Source organism: Pygoscelis adeliae, unplaced genomic scaffold, assembly GCF_000699105.1.
Source record: "Pygoscelis adeliae isolate BGI_AS28 unplaced genomic scaffold, ASM69910v1 Scaffold500, whole genome shotgun sequence".
Classification (NCBI taxonomy): domain Eukaryota; kingdom Metazoa; phylum Chordata; class Aves; order Sphenisciformes; family Spheniscidae; genus Pygoscelis; species Pygoscelis adeliae.
In genome coordinates this window covers 237515-254655 of record NW_008823918.1, presented here as the reverse complement: position 1 = coordinate 254655, position 17141 = coordinate 237515, and the positions used below count along the sequence as shown (strand labels likewise).

The window sequence follows — 17141 nt, the reverse complement described above, 5'->3', positions numbered from 1 at the left end:
TTAGCTTTTATTCTGAGCTTCCAGTTGGGCACATGATGAATGCTATGAATTCTTCCTGGTAGTATATAGTGCAAACTTCACAGCACTGTGTTACAAGAAAACAACTGAGCACTTCTGTATTCAAGGTGAAGCTCACACACAGCACGCTTTGCCTTCTAAAGCTTCCCAGCAAATGCTCCTGCAGGTTTGGCTGTACATTAGACACACTTAATAAAGTTTTTTTTTTTTATTTAATTTTTTTCCCTCCAAAGATGACTGACTTTGATCACCCCATCTGCTTTTTCTTTCCTTCAGTGATGGGGAGGGAAAGAAAAGAACATCAACCGTCTGCAGCAGTGAATCTCTAAATGCTGTGGGGGCCACACTCACACCTCGCCGCATCTCCTGGCGGCGGAGAATATTCCTGCAGGTAGCTTCACCTATGAATAAATCTCCTTCCAAGATGCAGCATCCAGGTCTGTGTGTGCTTTTAAAGAAAATAAACAAGCAGTTGTTACTGAATAGTTATTACTATAGTGAACTGCAACATGTGAAAATATGAAAGGGAGAAGGGAGTCAGCTTGATACAATATTCTTGCTAGAACCTCACTAGAGAACAGTTGTGCTCAGTTGGCTTTGGGTCTTTGTTGCTTTGAACAGAGGATTCTGTCATCAAAATCAAATTAATTGCAATCTGCCGTGGCTGCACTGGTAGCAAGGAAACGAAGAACTGCCTCTTGCTGACAAAGATACCCTCTTTAACAGTTAGCAAATTTACCCTAGCCTGCTTATATCATAGTGTTTGCAGAAAACGGTAAATTTTCTGCCTTGTCCTTGTACAGCGCATAGCACCTGTTGAGTGTGTTAATAATTCTTACAGCTTTAGGTCGTTTAAGGTAGAAACCTCTGAAATATCTGAAATCCTGTTATGCTGATTTAGTCCCGTTGGTGGAATTCACAACCGTAGGCAAATGACAAACTCTATATTTAGTGACCATAAAGTGCTATAGCGCTGCCTATAGTGCAGCTCAGCAGATGGAAAAAGTTGCTTTTAGTAGAGAGCCTGTGGTAAATCACAGCAGTAAACAAGCTCTGCTGTAAAGGAGACTATGGATAAATGTTTCTTTGTAACTCTAGAAGGAGCTAGCAGGGGAAAGGGTTGAAATACTGGGTGACCCTTTATTTAGCTTTATTTCATTAAATAACTTTATTTAAAAATAATTCTCTACTGTTGAACTGCATTTTCTCTGTCTTTGGGATCAGCACCTCAGTGCTGAATGTGGAAGACAGCTATTTTTATTCTGCTGTGACTTGGATTTTTGCAATATGTCAAACAATTTGACTTTCCTGTAATAGCTTTCTGCTTCTTTGCAGATGGTCATGACGGAAGTGAATTGTTACCATTATCCCCTCTTGCTCCACCCTTGGAGGAGGACCCTCTTGTTCTAGTATTGCAAAATGAGGATGGTCCAGATAAAACTGGAGAGAGGAAAAACTCAGAAGAACTACAAAGTCTGTGGAGAAAAGCCATCCATCAACAAATTCTGTTACTTCGAATGGAAAAAGAAAACCAGAAGCTGGAAGGTTAGCTATTTAGAAAATACCCCTAAAAATTATTACAAATTCTGCTGCCCGAAGCTGAAAACTGTAATGGTGTTGGGCCCCTCAAACAGAGGTGTGGTTCTGTAACTTTTTGGTTAACAGTGCTGGAAAGAAATGTGTTTGCCCAGTCCTATGTCACAGTCTACCAGGTTCTCTGTTCACCTCCCAACTCTTAATGAGTCATCTTAGTTAAAGAAGAAAGTGATAACTTTACCTTTTTTAGTGCATGTTAGACAAAGGTTGCTACAGTCTGTGTTCTAGCTGACTAAGTCTAGGAATTCTAATGTGGAGTCAGGAGAACAGATGCTGTGTGAACACTTAGGTATGGTAAACCTTACCCTCTATATCTCGTTTCAGTCCTTTGCAGCACATGACATTTCTGTCCAGGCTTTCTGCCCTTCATTAACCACATCACAGTGGTAATTTATAAATATTTGAATCCAAATGTGATTTTTGAGCAACTGGCTCTTGAGGTATGTCAAAAAGTTATTTTTTCAGAAGATGAGCACTGTACACTGAAAATTGAGTGCTGTTACTGAGGAATCTGAAGTTGGCCATGCTGACTTGTCAGCTGCCTGAGCTTCTGGCTAAACTATTTTATTATGACTGGTCAAGATTCGCACAAATAAAAGACAGGATGCAATGTCTATCCTAGCATATGGAAGTTCTTCAGTATAATAGACTAATAGCTTTTGGTGCAAGCTGAAAATTTCACATGTCCTCTCTGCAATTGCTGCCCTCATCTTCTCCTGTATGGTGTATAACCTCATTATATGGTAGTCTGATTCTTCGAACAAAACATAATGATCTTGTTAAGGTCAGTTAACTCTTTTTCCTTCTTTAGTGATCCTTACTGAGAAGGCAGGAGGAGGAGAGAAAAACAGCAGGACAGAAGTCTTTCCATGTCCCTACAAGCGTACACTTAATAAAGTATTGCCTACACATGTAGTGTATTTCTCTGTGCACTCTCTCTGCAGTTTGTCTCCCTGTTGACACACACTTCTGTGGAAACTCCTAGATTCATAGGGAACATCTACAGAGGAGTCTGTTTTAACTTCAGCCAAAATCTTTGTTGTTTTAGCAAATGGTCAGTCTACTGTTGTGGGGTGGGGAAGCTGGACATCTGCTGTAGTGACTAATTTCATGTTATTCCCTCTGGTAGAATGAGCTGCTGAGGGACAAACTCTTTTCTGTACCCTCCCTGCGCTCTTTTCTGTACCCTCCCTGCATGGCTGGAAGTACTGAAAACTGTTAAATCGGTCCAGCTCCTTAAGGCTCAGTTGGAGGTTATTTCCATTCTGTAACTGATATGTAGAAAATAAGTTTGGTCTGCCTGATCATCCATGGTGAAAACAGGAGTGTCAGCAGTGGAGACTCCAAACTGGCACCCATCTGCCAGCCCACATCTTGGTTTGTGCTCCAAGGAGCATGTTTCCATTCTTGTATGCAGGTTCATAAGTACTGCTAGTGAAACTGGTGCTTTGGCTAGCTAGAATTCATCATCTTATTTTCAAAGGGTGAAAAGTAACCTTAGCGCCTATCTCTAGGCTTCCTTCCTATAGGCTGCTGTAACGTGGGCCATTTTATAGACAGGACATATGCAGAACTGATACATTCCAAGCAAGCACTGGTTTGTACAGTGGTTGGCATCCTAGCCTACAATTAAATGTAGATCTCAGGAATGGGAAACATAATAACAGAAATGCAGCCATTTCTCTATTTGAAGCCAGGTTCCTAGCTGTGAGTTTAGTCAGCTGTATATGACTGGTTTAAGACTGGAATTGCTGTAGAATTTTTTTCAGTGGTTTTCTGTTAATGTTTTGTTGATTTTTATTTGCAAAATATTAATAGAACCTCTTTTCCTGTTCCTTTTGCTGTCGAGGAGACTTGAATACTATTAGCTCTGTTTTACAGAAGGTAAGTTCTGTGAATTGCACAAACTTGCTTTTTTTTTTTTCTGAGCAGCTGAAAGCTACTTTTTCCATTAGATGACGTAGAAATATAAGACCTACAAGAAGTAGCAGGCCACCTAACAATGATTAGGAAGAACATTAACAAGGATGGTTGCAAGTAACCAAGGTTGGCATAGGAAGCAGGGCAAGTAAAATCAACAGGCAAGCCTGTGGACTTTCAGTAGGGTTAACTGCAGAGCCAAAGTACCTTTCAGTGAATAATAACCCATGCGCTTAATTCTGGGGTTCCTTGTCACGCTGAAATATGTTACTACTGTCTTAAATCTGTCACATACTGCTTATGAGAATGAGCATTCTCAAATGAAATCTTACAGCAATAGGGTAGCTTTTAAAATTGCCCCAATTGGACTGCAAATTCTTGTGGTGAGATCATGTTCCCGTTTTTATGGAAGTGTACTGCACCTTGCATAAAAGTTGCTTCTACAAGGCCCCCTGTAGTCTTGAATAGATATGATCTCACTGGTGTAACATACAGCTTTTGGAAATAAATTGTCACCTACATTTTTGGAGTGGCCTAGGCAATGATCTTATGGATTCATCCAATATTGGCTGTATCCAAAGTGTGCTGATTAGGCGAAGGAACTGATTGTCTTGTTTTGCAGGTTGTATAATAACATAGTGTGAGTTTGCTTTCACCTAGAGATGATGGTGGGGAGGGGGGTACATCTGTAAGAGGAAGGAGTCTCCTGCAAGGAGCAAGTGCTGCACACAGATCAAGGCAAATTTGGAATAAACTCAATTGCAGCTTTCAGAGGTCATGTTGTGAAATGTACAATTCAGTCCAATGGTAATTAAACCTGTCTCTGTAGGTTAAGACACATTCAGGTCTTGATTCCAGTTTTTTACACCAGTAGTATGAGGAATTAGAGTTTTTCTGCATGCATATTACATATAATAAAATAACCACAGTTAATTTCTCAGTAATGGAAATGAAAGCTGCTCTTCCATGAAATTCCAGAGTAACTCTGCAGCTTTATTTCAGAAATAGTGAGTCCTCTGGAATAAGTATCTTGTGCCAGGTAGTCCTGTGCAGAAAACTTTTTAAGTATACAGCAACGTGAGTTCTGTGCTTCAGCACAGATGTACCTTTCTAGATATGGTTCGTGTTGGTTCATTCTATTTAATTCTAGTCAGTCTGATGATGCCAGGTAGCAGTGCCAAGAGCTCTTATGACTTTCTTAAGGGACATGTAAAAACTGGGACCAGTGTGACAGACTTCATTTTAGAAAACTTGCTTAGCTTGCTTGCCTAAATCTCTAAGATAAACATTCATATGTTTGGGACTTTCCATACTAAAACAATTGTCATGTTCAATATAAACAAGAGAAAAATGATTAAAGGTGTTTTTGCAGTTGAAAGAAGCAGCAGATGTGGTGAAGTTGACTGTGTTGAGTGGGTTTTTCTTCTGGCCCCAAGCCTTAAAAACTGTTTTCGTGTACTTCATGAATTACAAATGTTCGTGGCCCAATAATAGAAGTTCAATTGTTGCCTGCAGCATCTTATGACAAAAGACTGGCCCCCTCTCAGCTATGAACTGATGAATTGTAGGTGTATTTATCCCTAGTCAGATTATCAGATAGATATATCTAACTTGAATGGGTTTTGCATATTTGATGTCTCTTGTAATTTTCTGACGTTCTGGTTTTCCGTGTGCTCTTCCTTTGTGTTCTGTGCTCCAGCAAGCAGAGATGAGCTCCAATCAAGAAAAGTCAAACTGGACTATGAGGAAGTTGGTACATGTCAGAAAGATGTCATAAATGTTTGGGACAAGAAGTTACTAAACTGCAGAGCCAAAATCCGATGTGACGTGGAAGATATTCATTCCACTTTGAAAGAAGGTATTTATCTAGGATGGCTTTTAACTATGAAGTCTGAAAATGTGGGGGGTTTTTTTTTGTTGTTGCCTTTTGATACCGAAGGAAATCTGCCAGCAATACACTTTTTCCAGTAGTGCAAAATCATGAAAAAATTGCCTTCTTTTTGCAAATGCATCCACCTCCTGCTGCCAAACAGAAAATAGGTTCTGCTGTGTCTACAGCTTGCAAAGTCAGCAGTGCAGAAACATGTATAGTCATACTCCTGAAAGTAGCATCTTGTGCCCATGTATTATTACACTGAAGATTGAACTTGGAGCTTCTGCAGCTAACACTGTGACCTTCTGGTTTCTGGTCTGTGGCTCCTAGCCAATTGACTCTGAGTTTCAGATGCTCTGATTTTACTTACTTACTGAGAAGGCAGGACCATAATGTCTAATGTGGACTGTGCCCAAAAAGCTAGGGGAATCACAACCAAGCTTCAGAGAGTCAGAAGGACCACATCTTGTGGAGTCTGGACGAAGGTCTTTTAGTATTTTGTTTCCTCGAGTGAAAGGCTGTGGATTTTGGCTTGAAGTAGGTCTTCCTGTGGCCTACCCGTAGGCCAGAAGGGGAGACAGAAGGCCTTGTTAGTATAATGCAGATGCAGAGTCTGATTGCACCGCTGTGCCCTCTGTATAATCTCATGTCTGTATTAGAGATGCTGAAAAATAAGATTTCAGTGTAATCTGGCTGTGGTGCAGAAGGGAAGTTTAAATTGCTACCAAAGAAAATCGTGGTAGAAGTAAGGTGGTCCCTGTTAGTGATCTGCAGAAGACTGCCAACAAACATCTTTCCTTGCTGCCCTATCTTCTGCTGCTGGACTGCAGTTCAGAGTTGGGAACGAGGATATGCTTTTTCTAATTTGTATTCATATTAAATAACTATTTGCCTGGAAAGTATTAGCAGATTTGACTTTCAAAGGTCGGTTTACAGACTCAGGGGGATGTGTGCAAAAGTCTGAAAGTAGTATTTTAATTTAGTTTATGCTTTCACAGGTGCTTGGCTGACTTGAGAGAAATGCTGTCTTTCAATATGAGTGGTTCTGTGTCCTTCCTTTGGTATGCAGCATTAATGCTTTTAGGTTTGAACTGAGCATTTTGTAATCTGTACATCTTTCTCTAAGCCTATGGACTGACACGAGCAGCCCCTTGGAAAGGGGAAGAGGAGGTGGACGTCCCTGTATTTTACACCTCTGAATTTAGTTCAGCCTTTCTAAACAGGGCTGTCTGCATTCTGCGTGTAGTTGTGCATCTTTTCCTGCTGGAGGCTAAACAGCTCAGAGGTGGCAAAACAAATGATGTCCGTACCTCGGTTGCCCGATGTACTGCTCAGTGTAATTACTATAGTAAGGTTTGTAGTTAACGTTTAGTTAGTGGGACTGAACTGTGGCTACTGAGGGAATACACTGCAGAGTGGACAACTTCTGAAGCTGACTGTTTGTAAGGGATCCTCCAGAGTGGTTTGGCCAAGATTATGACAGGCAAAGATTATGACAGGCAAGATTATGACAAAGTAAATTCTTGTGTTGTAGCACTAAAAATATGCCGCTGCTTAGGTCTCTTGTTTTTTGACTGACCTGCAGGTGTACCTAAAAGTTGTCGGGGAGAAATTTGGCAGTTCTTGGCTGTGCAACATCGAGTCAGACACAGACTGCCAAACAAGCAGCAGCCTCCTGACATCTCTTACAAAGAACTTCTGAAACAACTGACTGCTCAACAGCACGCCATCCTTGTAGATCTAGGTACGTCTCTTTGTAGCTGGGAGATTATTCTGACTTGTTTCACGTGTCTGAGTGGTAACATACCATTCTTAATGGAAGCTGTTGCTGGAGATAGATGCTGCTGTATCAGCACCGCTTTCTATGTTGTCAGGATACATTCTGTGTATGCCACTTGGCATCCTCTAGCAAATTATTTCTTAGGTTATGCTGTTTGTATTTATGCTCTTCTACATCTGTCTGAAAAGAGAAATCAAGCAGTCGCTTCTGCAAGTTCTATGCAGATGAGAATATGAAATGAGCTCAACGGATACAGTCTAAAATCAGTGGTAAATTACGGATTGATCTGACTAAAATCAACCTGCATATGAAAGCAAAGAGAAAAGGTCTATAGGAGGAGAGAAGTGCTGGTTGTCAGATGGATCTGGAGGTTTTTTTGTGAGAAGAATTGAATATCAACTACTCTTCTCTCTTTACATCAGGACGGACGTTCCCTACGCATCCTTACTTTTCTGCCCATCTGGGAGCAGGACAGTTATCACTCTTTAATCTCCTGAAAGCATACTCATTGCTGGACAAAGAAGTGGGTTATTGTCAAGGTATAAGCTTTGTAGCTGGAGTGCTCCTTCTACATATGAGTGAGGAACAGGCCTTTGAAATGCTGAAATTCCTCATGTATGACCTTGGCTTCCGTAAACAGTACAGGCCAGACATGATGTCGCTGCAGGTAAGTCAGTCCTTCTCCTAAAGCAAGCCAGAGTTTTAAATGAGTTTTGAGCTCTCAGAGGTTGCTCGTGTTCTCCGGGGTCTTACAGAGCTTCTTATGTTGTTTTGGAGGTTGTGAGGTGCATGAAAATGTTACTGTCAAACCCCTCTCTGATTCTGAATTTGCAAACAGAGAAGTTCAGAACTTGCAGACTTTTCCTGTCACACATCCCCATCATCTCCTGTTTGGAAACTCTGCTTTCTCTGCTGTTTTGCTCTTCCTTTTCTTTTCCTCACTTCTCTCTCTTCCTTATGCCAAAAAAAAGATACGCATGCATCTGTATAGATGGAGTTTAAAAATAAATTTGATGTTGTTTTTCTTCAGTCCATAAGCACTTAGATGTAGATTTTTCTCTTGTAACTCGAAGTCAAATCAATAGTGTCACCCAGTGGCCAGTGAATGTACTCCACAGGCATTTGTACTTGGCGCTGCTCTGTCTTGCCTCATCATTTGCACCTCTTTTCTCTCATCGTCCTCTACCCCACCACCCTCAACACAAAGAGAGAACAGATGAATTTTTAATCATTTAGTTTGCTTATGAAATGATGCATGCTCTGCCACATTAGTCTTTTAACAGCTAGCTATAGATACTCACGGCTGCTTAGGAAGGAGACACAAAATCTTTCAGATCTGTATAAACTTCAGGGTTTAAAGTTTGAGAAATCTTTCACCTTGAGATGCAACTGTCCACTGACTTAAATAACTATATGCTATAAACCCCTAATATTATAAAGGGATATACCACTGCTGAGTTAAAGCTTGTAATCCACAGTGGAGAAAGAGAAAGCTAAGAGGCAGATACAAAAGTCTCATTTTTTTTCATGCTCCCTGCATAGCAAACACTTATAATTAAGTAAAAACTTAAGGGGGAGTTTCAATCCACTTTTCATGACCAGTCACTTTAGATGCTTATTTGGCAAATGTGCAGAATGATAAAATAGATTGTAGTTAAAGAAATTGTATGTGCTTATTCTAAAAATGATAGTGTTTTACTGTGGATGTAAGTATGCTATAACAAGTTTGTTGCAATGAATTAAGGGTGAACAGCCATAAAGAGCATCGTTGTGCCTCTTCCCTGTTCTATTTCCCTCCCTGCCCCCACCCCCACACCCATATGTTTTGAACCAGTGGGGGTCAAAGTGTGATAAATGCATGGTTGTGGGATTATTTCCTCCTAGAAGATGCTCTCTTAGTGTTTGTATGTTATACTGCACTAGTAGACTTCCAATAACATCTGATGGTTTGAGAGCATTCATATGTCCAGGATTTCACCTTTTGATTTAAATGAGTCTGAAACTTCCATTGTCAGAAGCTCTTAGGAAGAACACTTTTTAAGTTTGAGAAGGTTTACCACTTGTAGTGCTGTTTGCCTTTTAAATGAAATGACCTCTCTTTCCCCACAGTTTCCTTCTAGGAAGTTACCCTGTTCTAGACAAAAGTACAAGTTTTGTCTGCTCAAGACAAACTAGGGTGCTGAAGGTGACTTAGAGGATCTCACTAAAGCCTAACCCTTTGTTTTGGTTTTTAACAGGAGTAGAGCACTTGCAAATTCTTTTGCATTTACAGTACTGAAACACAAGCAACTTATATGCAGAATTAGCTTCTGTCCTGTAGAAGAAAAATGTTGGATGTTTCTTTAGGATAGTGAAAACTTATTTGATTTATATTTTTAATTGTTGTCTGGAAAAAGTAGTAATCTAGATCCTTAGTTCATAATGAACTCATCCAATTGGTTTACTGCCTCTGTGGTACTATTCTAATTTCACATGTAAATGTGTTCTGTATCAACACTGTCCAAACTGTGCTTAATTAGTGTATTTGGCAATTAAAGCAAAGACTCAAACGCATGCACAAATTTAGCTAATTTGCTTGAATGAGAAGTGATCTGTCTGCCTGCGGACATTGCTGACTGATAGATAGTTTCAAGTGCAGTCAGTTTTTGGAAGGGAAGAATCATGACCACTAAAAGCAGGAAAGTAGCTGGATCCAATAAGTCATTTTCTTATTGAGGAATGGATTCACCTTAAGCATAAGGCACTGTTGATAGCAAAATTGGACCTGACAGCTAATCAATATATGTCTGCTTCTCATCTTCTGCTTTCTGAGAGAAGCATCGCTCCGTGCTGTGAGTTGACTTCCTGTGGAATATAAACTGTCAAAATTGCAAGGAAAGAATTTGCCACAGAATGATATTTTTAGCAATGAATAGCAACTTTTAACCACTTTGCTTTGCCAACTTTTACATGTATAGCAGCACTTTTTGCATCAGTATCTTAAATTTCTCTGGACCACTGGCATGTGGGAGGTGTGCTGGGAAATATGTATGTGGTACACCTCTATTGACCCACTGTATGTAATGTACAGAATACGTATGTACACATATACTCTGTGGGTACAGAAGCTCTCTAAAGTGATGATTGTAGCATAGGAGTTTTAAATGCAGCAAAAATATGGGCAAGATTCAAAGGATAAAAGCTGAAATGTGTAAATTTAGCCAGAAATAGTTCAACTCTAATGGAGAGTTTTGGCATCTTGGAAGAGGTCCTACTTTCCTTGCTGCAAGACTGAAAGTTAGATCAGTGTATTCTCTTCTTACCTTAAGCCCGTGAATCTGAAATGATACTTCACTAATAATCAGGTTCAAAGTTCTTTGTTATTGACTACTGTGTTGGTTTTAATTCATTAGGGGTGGGTTGTTTATACGTGAGTAGATATCACTCGAGGCCCTAGGCAACAATTAAGCTTCATTTTACAGTGCCGTCTGTACTGGAGTTAATTTCCCTCGAGTGAAATGGGAATGGTTTGGAAAACTGAGTAAAGCTGAACTTTTCTTTCTCTGCTTCCTTCCCCACCAACCCCTTCATGCACTGTAGATTCAGATGTATCAGCTCTCAAGGCTTCTTCATGATTATCACAGAGACCTGTATAATCATCTTGAAGAAAATGAAATCAGTCCCAGTCTTTATGCTGCACCGTGGTTTCTTACACTGTTTGCATCTCAGTTTCCATTAGGATTTGTAGCCAGAGTATTTGGTAAGAAAGTTTATTCTGTTGCAATAATAAGCAGAACAATGTTATCCATTGTGTTTTGAAACTCTCAGGGAGTAGTTTTCTACATACTAGGGATATTTGGGGTGACTATTGTGTGTGGCAAGTAGCAATGCTCTTCATGGTGGGATGTCAGCTCCTTTTCAAAGAGGGAAACCGAAATGTATTCTTTGAAGTGTCAGACTTGAGCAATTAAGTATGGCTGCTGTTATTAGCTAAGAGACTTCTGAAGTGTGAACAGCAGGAAGTTTATTGTTGCAAATGTATTTTATGCATCAAGCATTCAGTTTATGTCTATAGAAAAGTTCATCTTGTTGAACTTGCATATTGAAAAAAAGAAAATGCATTGGTTTTCGAGAAAGTGTTTCTGAATAACTGATTCTAAAGTGCTTTCTAATAAAAATTCAAGTAAACTTGAACTTAAAGGTTGTTTCAGGTATTCATGTATATATTGAACAGTTTCCTAGTCTTAGTATGCCTCTTATTCCATTTAGATCGTTTTTCATTATATGCTCCTCTTCAGATAATGTCTAGTACAGAAGCTTAAATATTGATTGTGCCTTGTAGTGTTTACAGTATCAGCATGTCAAGTACTTGGTTTTTGTATTCTTTTATTGTCAATAAGAACTGCCAGCTTAATCAAATCTCTAGTAATGCAGCTTTTTTTTTTTAAATTTATCTATTTATTAATGTAAAACTCACTGCGCCCAGATATGCACCAAGAAGCTAGGAGCATATGTCATGTACTTCCTCTTAAATCAGACTTTTTTCCATTTGATTTTTCTGTTTTCATACAGCACCTTTTGTCTTTCCTTAAGAAATTCAACCTGACTTTTGTCTCATGTTTTATTACTGGAGTGTGTTAGGTTTTTAATTTGTTTGGTGCGGTGGTTTGGGGGGAAGAGGGGTCGGTTTGGTTGGTTTTGGTTTTCTTTTTTTTTGACCTAGTGATTTCTCTATTACAGAGGGTTTTTGCCTTTCACAGCAAACTTGTTCTGACTGCTCTTTGGGTGAACAAATGATTGGTGTATCTGTTTTTCAGTGGTATTCACGTAATCTCTTTCCCAGTGGGATTATTGAATTCCAGGACACTCAAGCATTTTGGTTTTTATTTCTTTTTAATTTGTTTTTCAAGGCTAAAGTGTTCTTTTCCTTTTTTTTTTCCTTCAGTAGGCTTTGAATTTGGAAAATGAATTTTTTAAGGCTGGGGAGGGTCAGTGTTAATTTCTCTGTAAATGAGCCGAGAAAGGCATGTTCCCGTTTTAAAACTCAAAAGTCACTATGTTGTTTTGCTTCCTAACGCTTTGGATTCCTGCATCTTCAGTGTCTTATGGGCCATTGTCACATAACAGGAACAGATGGTTAATGTCTACCCATCACAAATTATATACTTAATATTTATGCTGCTTGAACATGCATCATGGACTTGAGAAGGGAGACTTTTAGGAACTGTGTATGAGCGAGATGGCTGCCTCACCAGTGTCCTGGTGCTACCCTGTGATACTGGATTAGGGCCAGGGATGGCCTCTCGGAATCAGGATCAGAAGTTGAGTTTGTTCAATTGCGTAGCACTGCTCTTGGTGGTGTGACAGAGTCAACAGCACAGGAGGCTTATTTGAACGGCTCATGTGCTGCATTCATCTCAGTAACTGCAAGTCCACCGCTGCTACCGAGGCTGAGTTTCCAGTTACTGTGATCAAGTTCCCAGTTTCTGTGCAGTCTGTGTCTACTGACTTCTGCAGAGCCCAGAGTTTCCCCTCACGTCCACATAATTATACCTCAAAGCAAGGGTTTGGGGCTTAAATTATAGCCAATGTGATCACTACTGTGGATCTTGAAAATAAAATGATTGGTTATGGCATCTACACGATCGTTTTTTAAGGACTAGCTTCTGCCTGTAGAAAACAGTAAAACGTCAGCACGTTGTGTTGTGATCCGCTTCCCAATTGCTTTTCAGTCACAGATACACTTAAAAACAGTTCGTGTTTAGTTAGCAGTCTATAGTCTACAGTAGACAGTAATGAAATGCTTATTGTGGATAACCGTTACAGACATAACAAGCATGCGATATTTTCTTTAATGCTCTCTCACATCTGTAAGGTGACAGAAAATGCTTTTATATGCTTTAACCTCATGTTGAAATAAGACAGATTGCACTTCTGAACTGAATAAATCTGCAGTATGATTGATTATAAAGAAAAACATCCCAGCAAATGTATATATTTATCCAATTACTTTAGCTCTCGTTTTCAAAATATTTTAATGATCTTCTTTTTTAGACATTATTTTTCTTCAAGGAACGGAAGTCATATTTAAAGTAGCGCTGAGCCTACTTAGCAGTCAAGAAACCTCTATAATGGGATGTGAGAGTTTTGAGAACATTGTTGATTTTCTTAAAACCACTATTCCCGATATGACTCAACCTCAAATGGAAAAAATTATTACCCAGGTAAGGTTGTTTTTCCTCTTTACTCCCCACCCCCCACCCCGCCCCCATTTAGTTTACTTTAAAAGAATAATGCGTAAGGTATATGTAAAAGTCTTCTCAGTATGTTCCTTTTGGTTTGAAATACAAAGGAGGCATCTTCCCAGTAACTTGTCTAGAAATAAGATATGAGCCTAGTTTCAATGTGTTTTGAACTGCAATTTTAGCAAGACTTTAGTTGCTACCTCAAGGTTTAGTACAAAGGTTCTTTTGTGCCCCAGCTATTGGGAAAACATGACTTTGCTTATAAATGTCATGTCACCATTAGAAGGGTAGAAGTAACCTATTTTCCAAACCTAAGCCCTGTTTTCATGACCTGTATTAAAATCAAGGTTGAGCAAACTTTTGCTGTTCTGTTGTGTGGGTGGCTTCTATTCTCCTGGGGATCACTTTAGGGTACCCTCATGCAACTTCGCCTTCTCACCTCAACCCTGTCCTTGGAGGGATCACACTTGCAGGTGCTTGGTGCCAGAGGTAAAAGCCCCTCAGGATTGATCCCTGCCTTTCTTGGGTAAGGGAAAGGAGGACTGGAGTAGTGTATCATCACCAGTATCATTGCAACTTCGTGGCAAAGGGTAAGAACAGAAGAGAAACAAAGAATTACTAATGCTGATACAGGAAAAGCTTCTTGTGAAATACTGTCAGTGGCTGGGATCTTCATCTCTCTACATCGTCGTCTTCTGCATTGAAGCCCCAAACTGAAAATGAGCCTCAGCCTAATACCTTAACTGTGAACCTGTGAGCGGTTTTCCCCCTTCAGGTGGCAGTTTGGAGATAACAGAAGAGCTCTAGAAAACCATCTCCATATGCAGGAGTGCAGTGAACACTGATGCATTCCTATGGCTTGGTTAATACTTGAATGTTTCAGGTGCTGTCAGTTAAGAATTCCTTTTTGAGCAACGTGCAAATCTTAATTTCCTCACTGCGCTGATTGTGATTGCCATGCTAAACCTATGTCAGGCACTTTAGTGTCTGTCTTCACAACTCGCTGATTCTGGCAGTGATAGAGATGGTAGTTCAATATTTTTGATACTATTAGAAATTGAATCTCTGTCCTGTGGTCTGCCTGGGTTGCAGAGCATTTGTGCTGTGGTGAGCATGGTAGAAGTGGCTTTGTGCAAAGCCAGGTCTGATTGAGTAAAGAATGGGTACGTTGCCTGAGCAGAGGTGGATGTGGTTGTATGCAGGTCAGCTCAGCTCTGAGAGGAAGATAGCCTGCTTGCCCGTGGTGTGGTCTCATGCTGAGCAGCCTTCTGGATCTGCCTTCACGTGTAGACTGCCTATATTCTATTGCTCCTACCTAGGCTGACTGCAGGTTGAGTTGTTTGGCTGTCTCAGCATTGTAATTCCCAGGACCATCCTCTTACAGCAGATAACGAAAGAAAAATGTAGACATTATGCAGGACTATAATACACAAATGAAGAATTGACCGGGTAGCTACATAGAGGAAAATGGCACTTGCACAGCTTGAACACCATATGTAATTCAAAGTTTTACCTCATTTGAATTACCTGAAGAACAGTGAACGTAATGCAGAACTTGTTTTGTTGGGGGATCTGTGTCTCTTCTGTTGGTGTAATGTTTGTGATCTCTAGAACAAGGATCAGAATTAATGTCACTGTAGACATCCTTCCCTTCCTAGTCTAAACTATTTGGTAACTTCCAGAAGCTGAGAGGCTGTGACTAAATATATAAACAGATAAGGGTCATATGGTCCCATCACTGTTAGATGCTCAGTTCCATAGTCTTCACAATGCTTTGTCACCAAAGCATCCCAATAAAAAAGTAGCGTATCTTCACGCAGAGACAGAGCACGGGGAAACTGTAACCATGAAGAGTGGTTTTACAAAAGTCTATAAATGGGCACTTGTAGTCAAGAGGTCCAGTTTTGAGGGTGGAGATCTGACGACTCCTGGATTATTCTTCCTCATTGTGTGATACTGCTCCCATCACAAGCTGGTGAGACTTGAATTTAAAAATTTCTTCTCGAACTTCTTAATATTCCTGAGCAAGAGATGATAAGACTTGGTCATATTATAAAATACTTGGGTTAAATAAGACTTTTCTGCTGATACATCTCATAGTAAAAGATGGTATTTGGTAACTGTAAAAGTGATGATCCGATTTATTCAAAAGTCTATGATTTATTATGGCTACAGTAAGAACTCTAGATGCTAAAATGGTCTTACTGTAGACTTCCCCTTAAAATACTTTTTTGAGAGGAACAGGAAAAAACATTAAGTTAATCAAGCAGAGTTGCCTCTTAGCCAAACATTCATGTGGAATAAGTGCTCTCTATTATTGTTAAAAATTGTTTTTTCTCTCATGGCAGGTGTTTGAGATGGATATTTCAAAACAGCTCCATGCCTACGAAGTAGAGTACCACGTTCTTCAGGATGAACTGCAGGAAAATGTGAATCTCTCTGATGAAGGTGAACCCCTGGAGAAGCTGGAGAGGGCAAACAGTCATCTGAAGAGACAAAACATGGATTTGTTGGAGAAGCTACAGGTAAATGACATAAGACTACGAAGTCATGGAGAGGTCATTTCTGTGATTTAGCCAATAGAGTAAGTGTCTCTCCTAAATGTACATGAGAAGTCTCCTAGCTGCAAGACCTTAAGCAGTTGAGCAGTTCTCTCAATTACAGTGGTTTACTTCTGTTAGACGTATTTTTAACTTTGTCATTCCTCGCACTTTTCCTTCTTGATTTAGGTTTCTTTTTCTCAAAATATCTCGACCCTTATCTCCCATAAAGTCTGTTGGCAAAATTTGTGTATCTTGCTGAAAAATAAGTTCTCTGTCTCTTCATCTCTTTGCTTCCCTATTGGAAAGCTTTAAGAAATAATCCGTAGCACATTAGGCTTGCTTTCTCCAGACCTTTGTAGGCAGTATTGTTTTGTTTCCTTCTGCTGAAGCTCATAGTCCTACTTTTGAAAGGTGGTCTGTCTTAGCAGATTTGAATACAGCTGAGTGCCCACCAGGCTTTGGCCGATAAAGTCATGCTTTAAAAAATTCTTCTCTTCCTCCTTCACCATTCACCCTTTGTCCTATAGCCTAGCCAAGACTTGTTTCAGGTTTCAGTGTGTATTGTCTTGCATTTTCCTGAAAGACAAGCTCTTCTTTTTGCATCACCAGGCCATTTCTTGTTATATTTGTTAATTTGAACAAGCATTGGAAGATCTCAGAAAGCACCTTCAGCTTCTGAAACCTGAAAATAGAAGCAGGGAAAAAAGGAAAGATCAAGTCCTCGTTATTTTTGTGTTTGTGGGCAAAGCATGCTATGCTGTGTTCTTTTTAATTGAAAACAGGGATCACTTGCTTGTTTACTATTATTATTTTTGCTTTATTACTTTTATTTATTTGTTTGTTTACTGCTACCTGGGCTTTTACCTCTGTTCTGAAAATGCACCAAGGGCATAGAATAATTATGAGTGACTGATTTGAAAGGCTCTATCAAAGCTCTTCTCTTCTTCCAGAGTGCCGTACTGTAATGCATCTTCCTCGGTTCCTTAACCTCTTCACCTTTTTGTTTGTATAGTTTCTTCATTCCTCTGCTTGGGCCCTTTCCTAGGAATGATCATAATTCCCCCACTTCCCACAGAGAGACATTTGCTACTGCTGAAGTCCAGGGTTTCTGATTACTAGTCAGTGGTTTTTTTCCCAGGGGAAGCTGTAGGTCTTTTACTGGAGAATAGGGAAAACTGTCTGCTTCT

At 39.8% G+C, this 17141-nt stretch overlaps 1 protein-coding gene across 1 annotated transcript in view; it reads left to right on the top strand.

Moving 5' to 3' along the window:
• The window catches only part of TBC1D4 (TBC1 domain family, member 4), a 47027-nt gene that overhangs the window by 27425 nt on the left and 2461 nt on the right, over window positions 1-17141 (top strand). Inside the window, exons 10-18 of the mRNA XM_009319515.1 lie at window positions 295-455; window positions 1354-1563; window positions 3496-3498; window positions 5234-5392; window positions 6993-7151; window positions 7610-7854; window positions 10767-10926; window positions 13221-13390; window positions 15760-15936. Of these exons, the coding sequence (XP_009317790.1) occupies window positions 295-455; window positions 1354-1563; window positions 3496-3498; window positions 5234-5392; window positions 6993-7151; window positions 7610-7854; window positions 10767-10926; window positions 13221-13390; window positions 15760-15936 (1444 nt within the window). The remainder of the gene's footprint in view (window positions 1-294; window positions 456-1353; window positions 1564-3495; window positions 3499-5233; window positions 5393-6992; window positions 7152-7609; window positions 7855-10766; window positions 10927-13220; window positions 13391-15759; window positions 15937-17141) is intronic.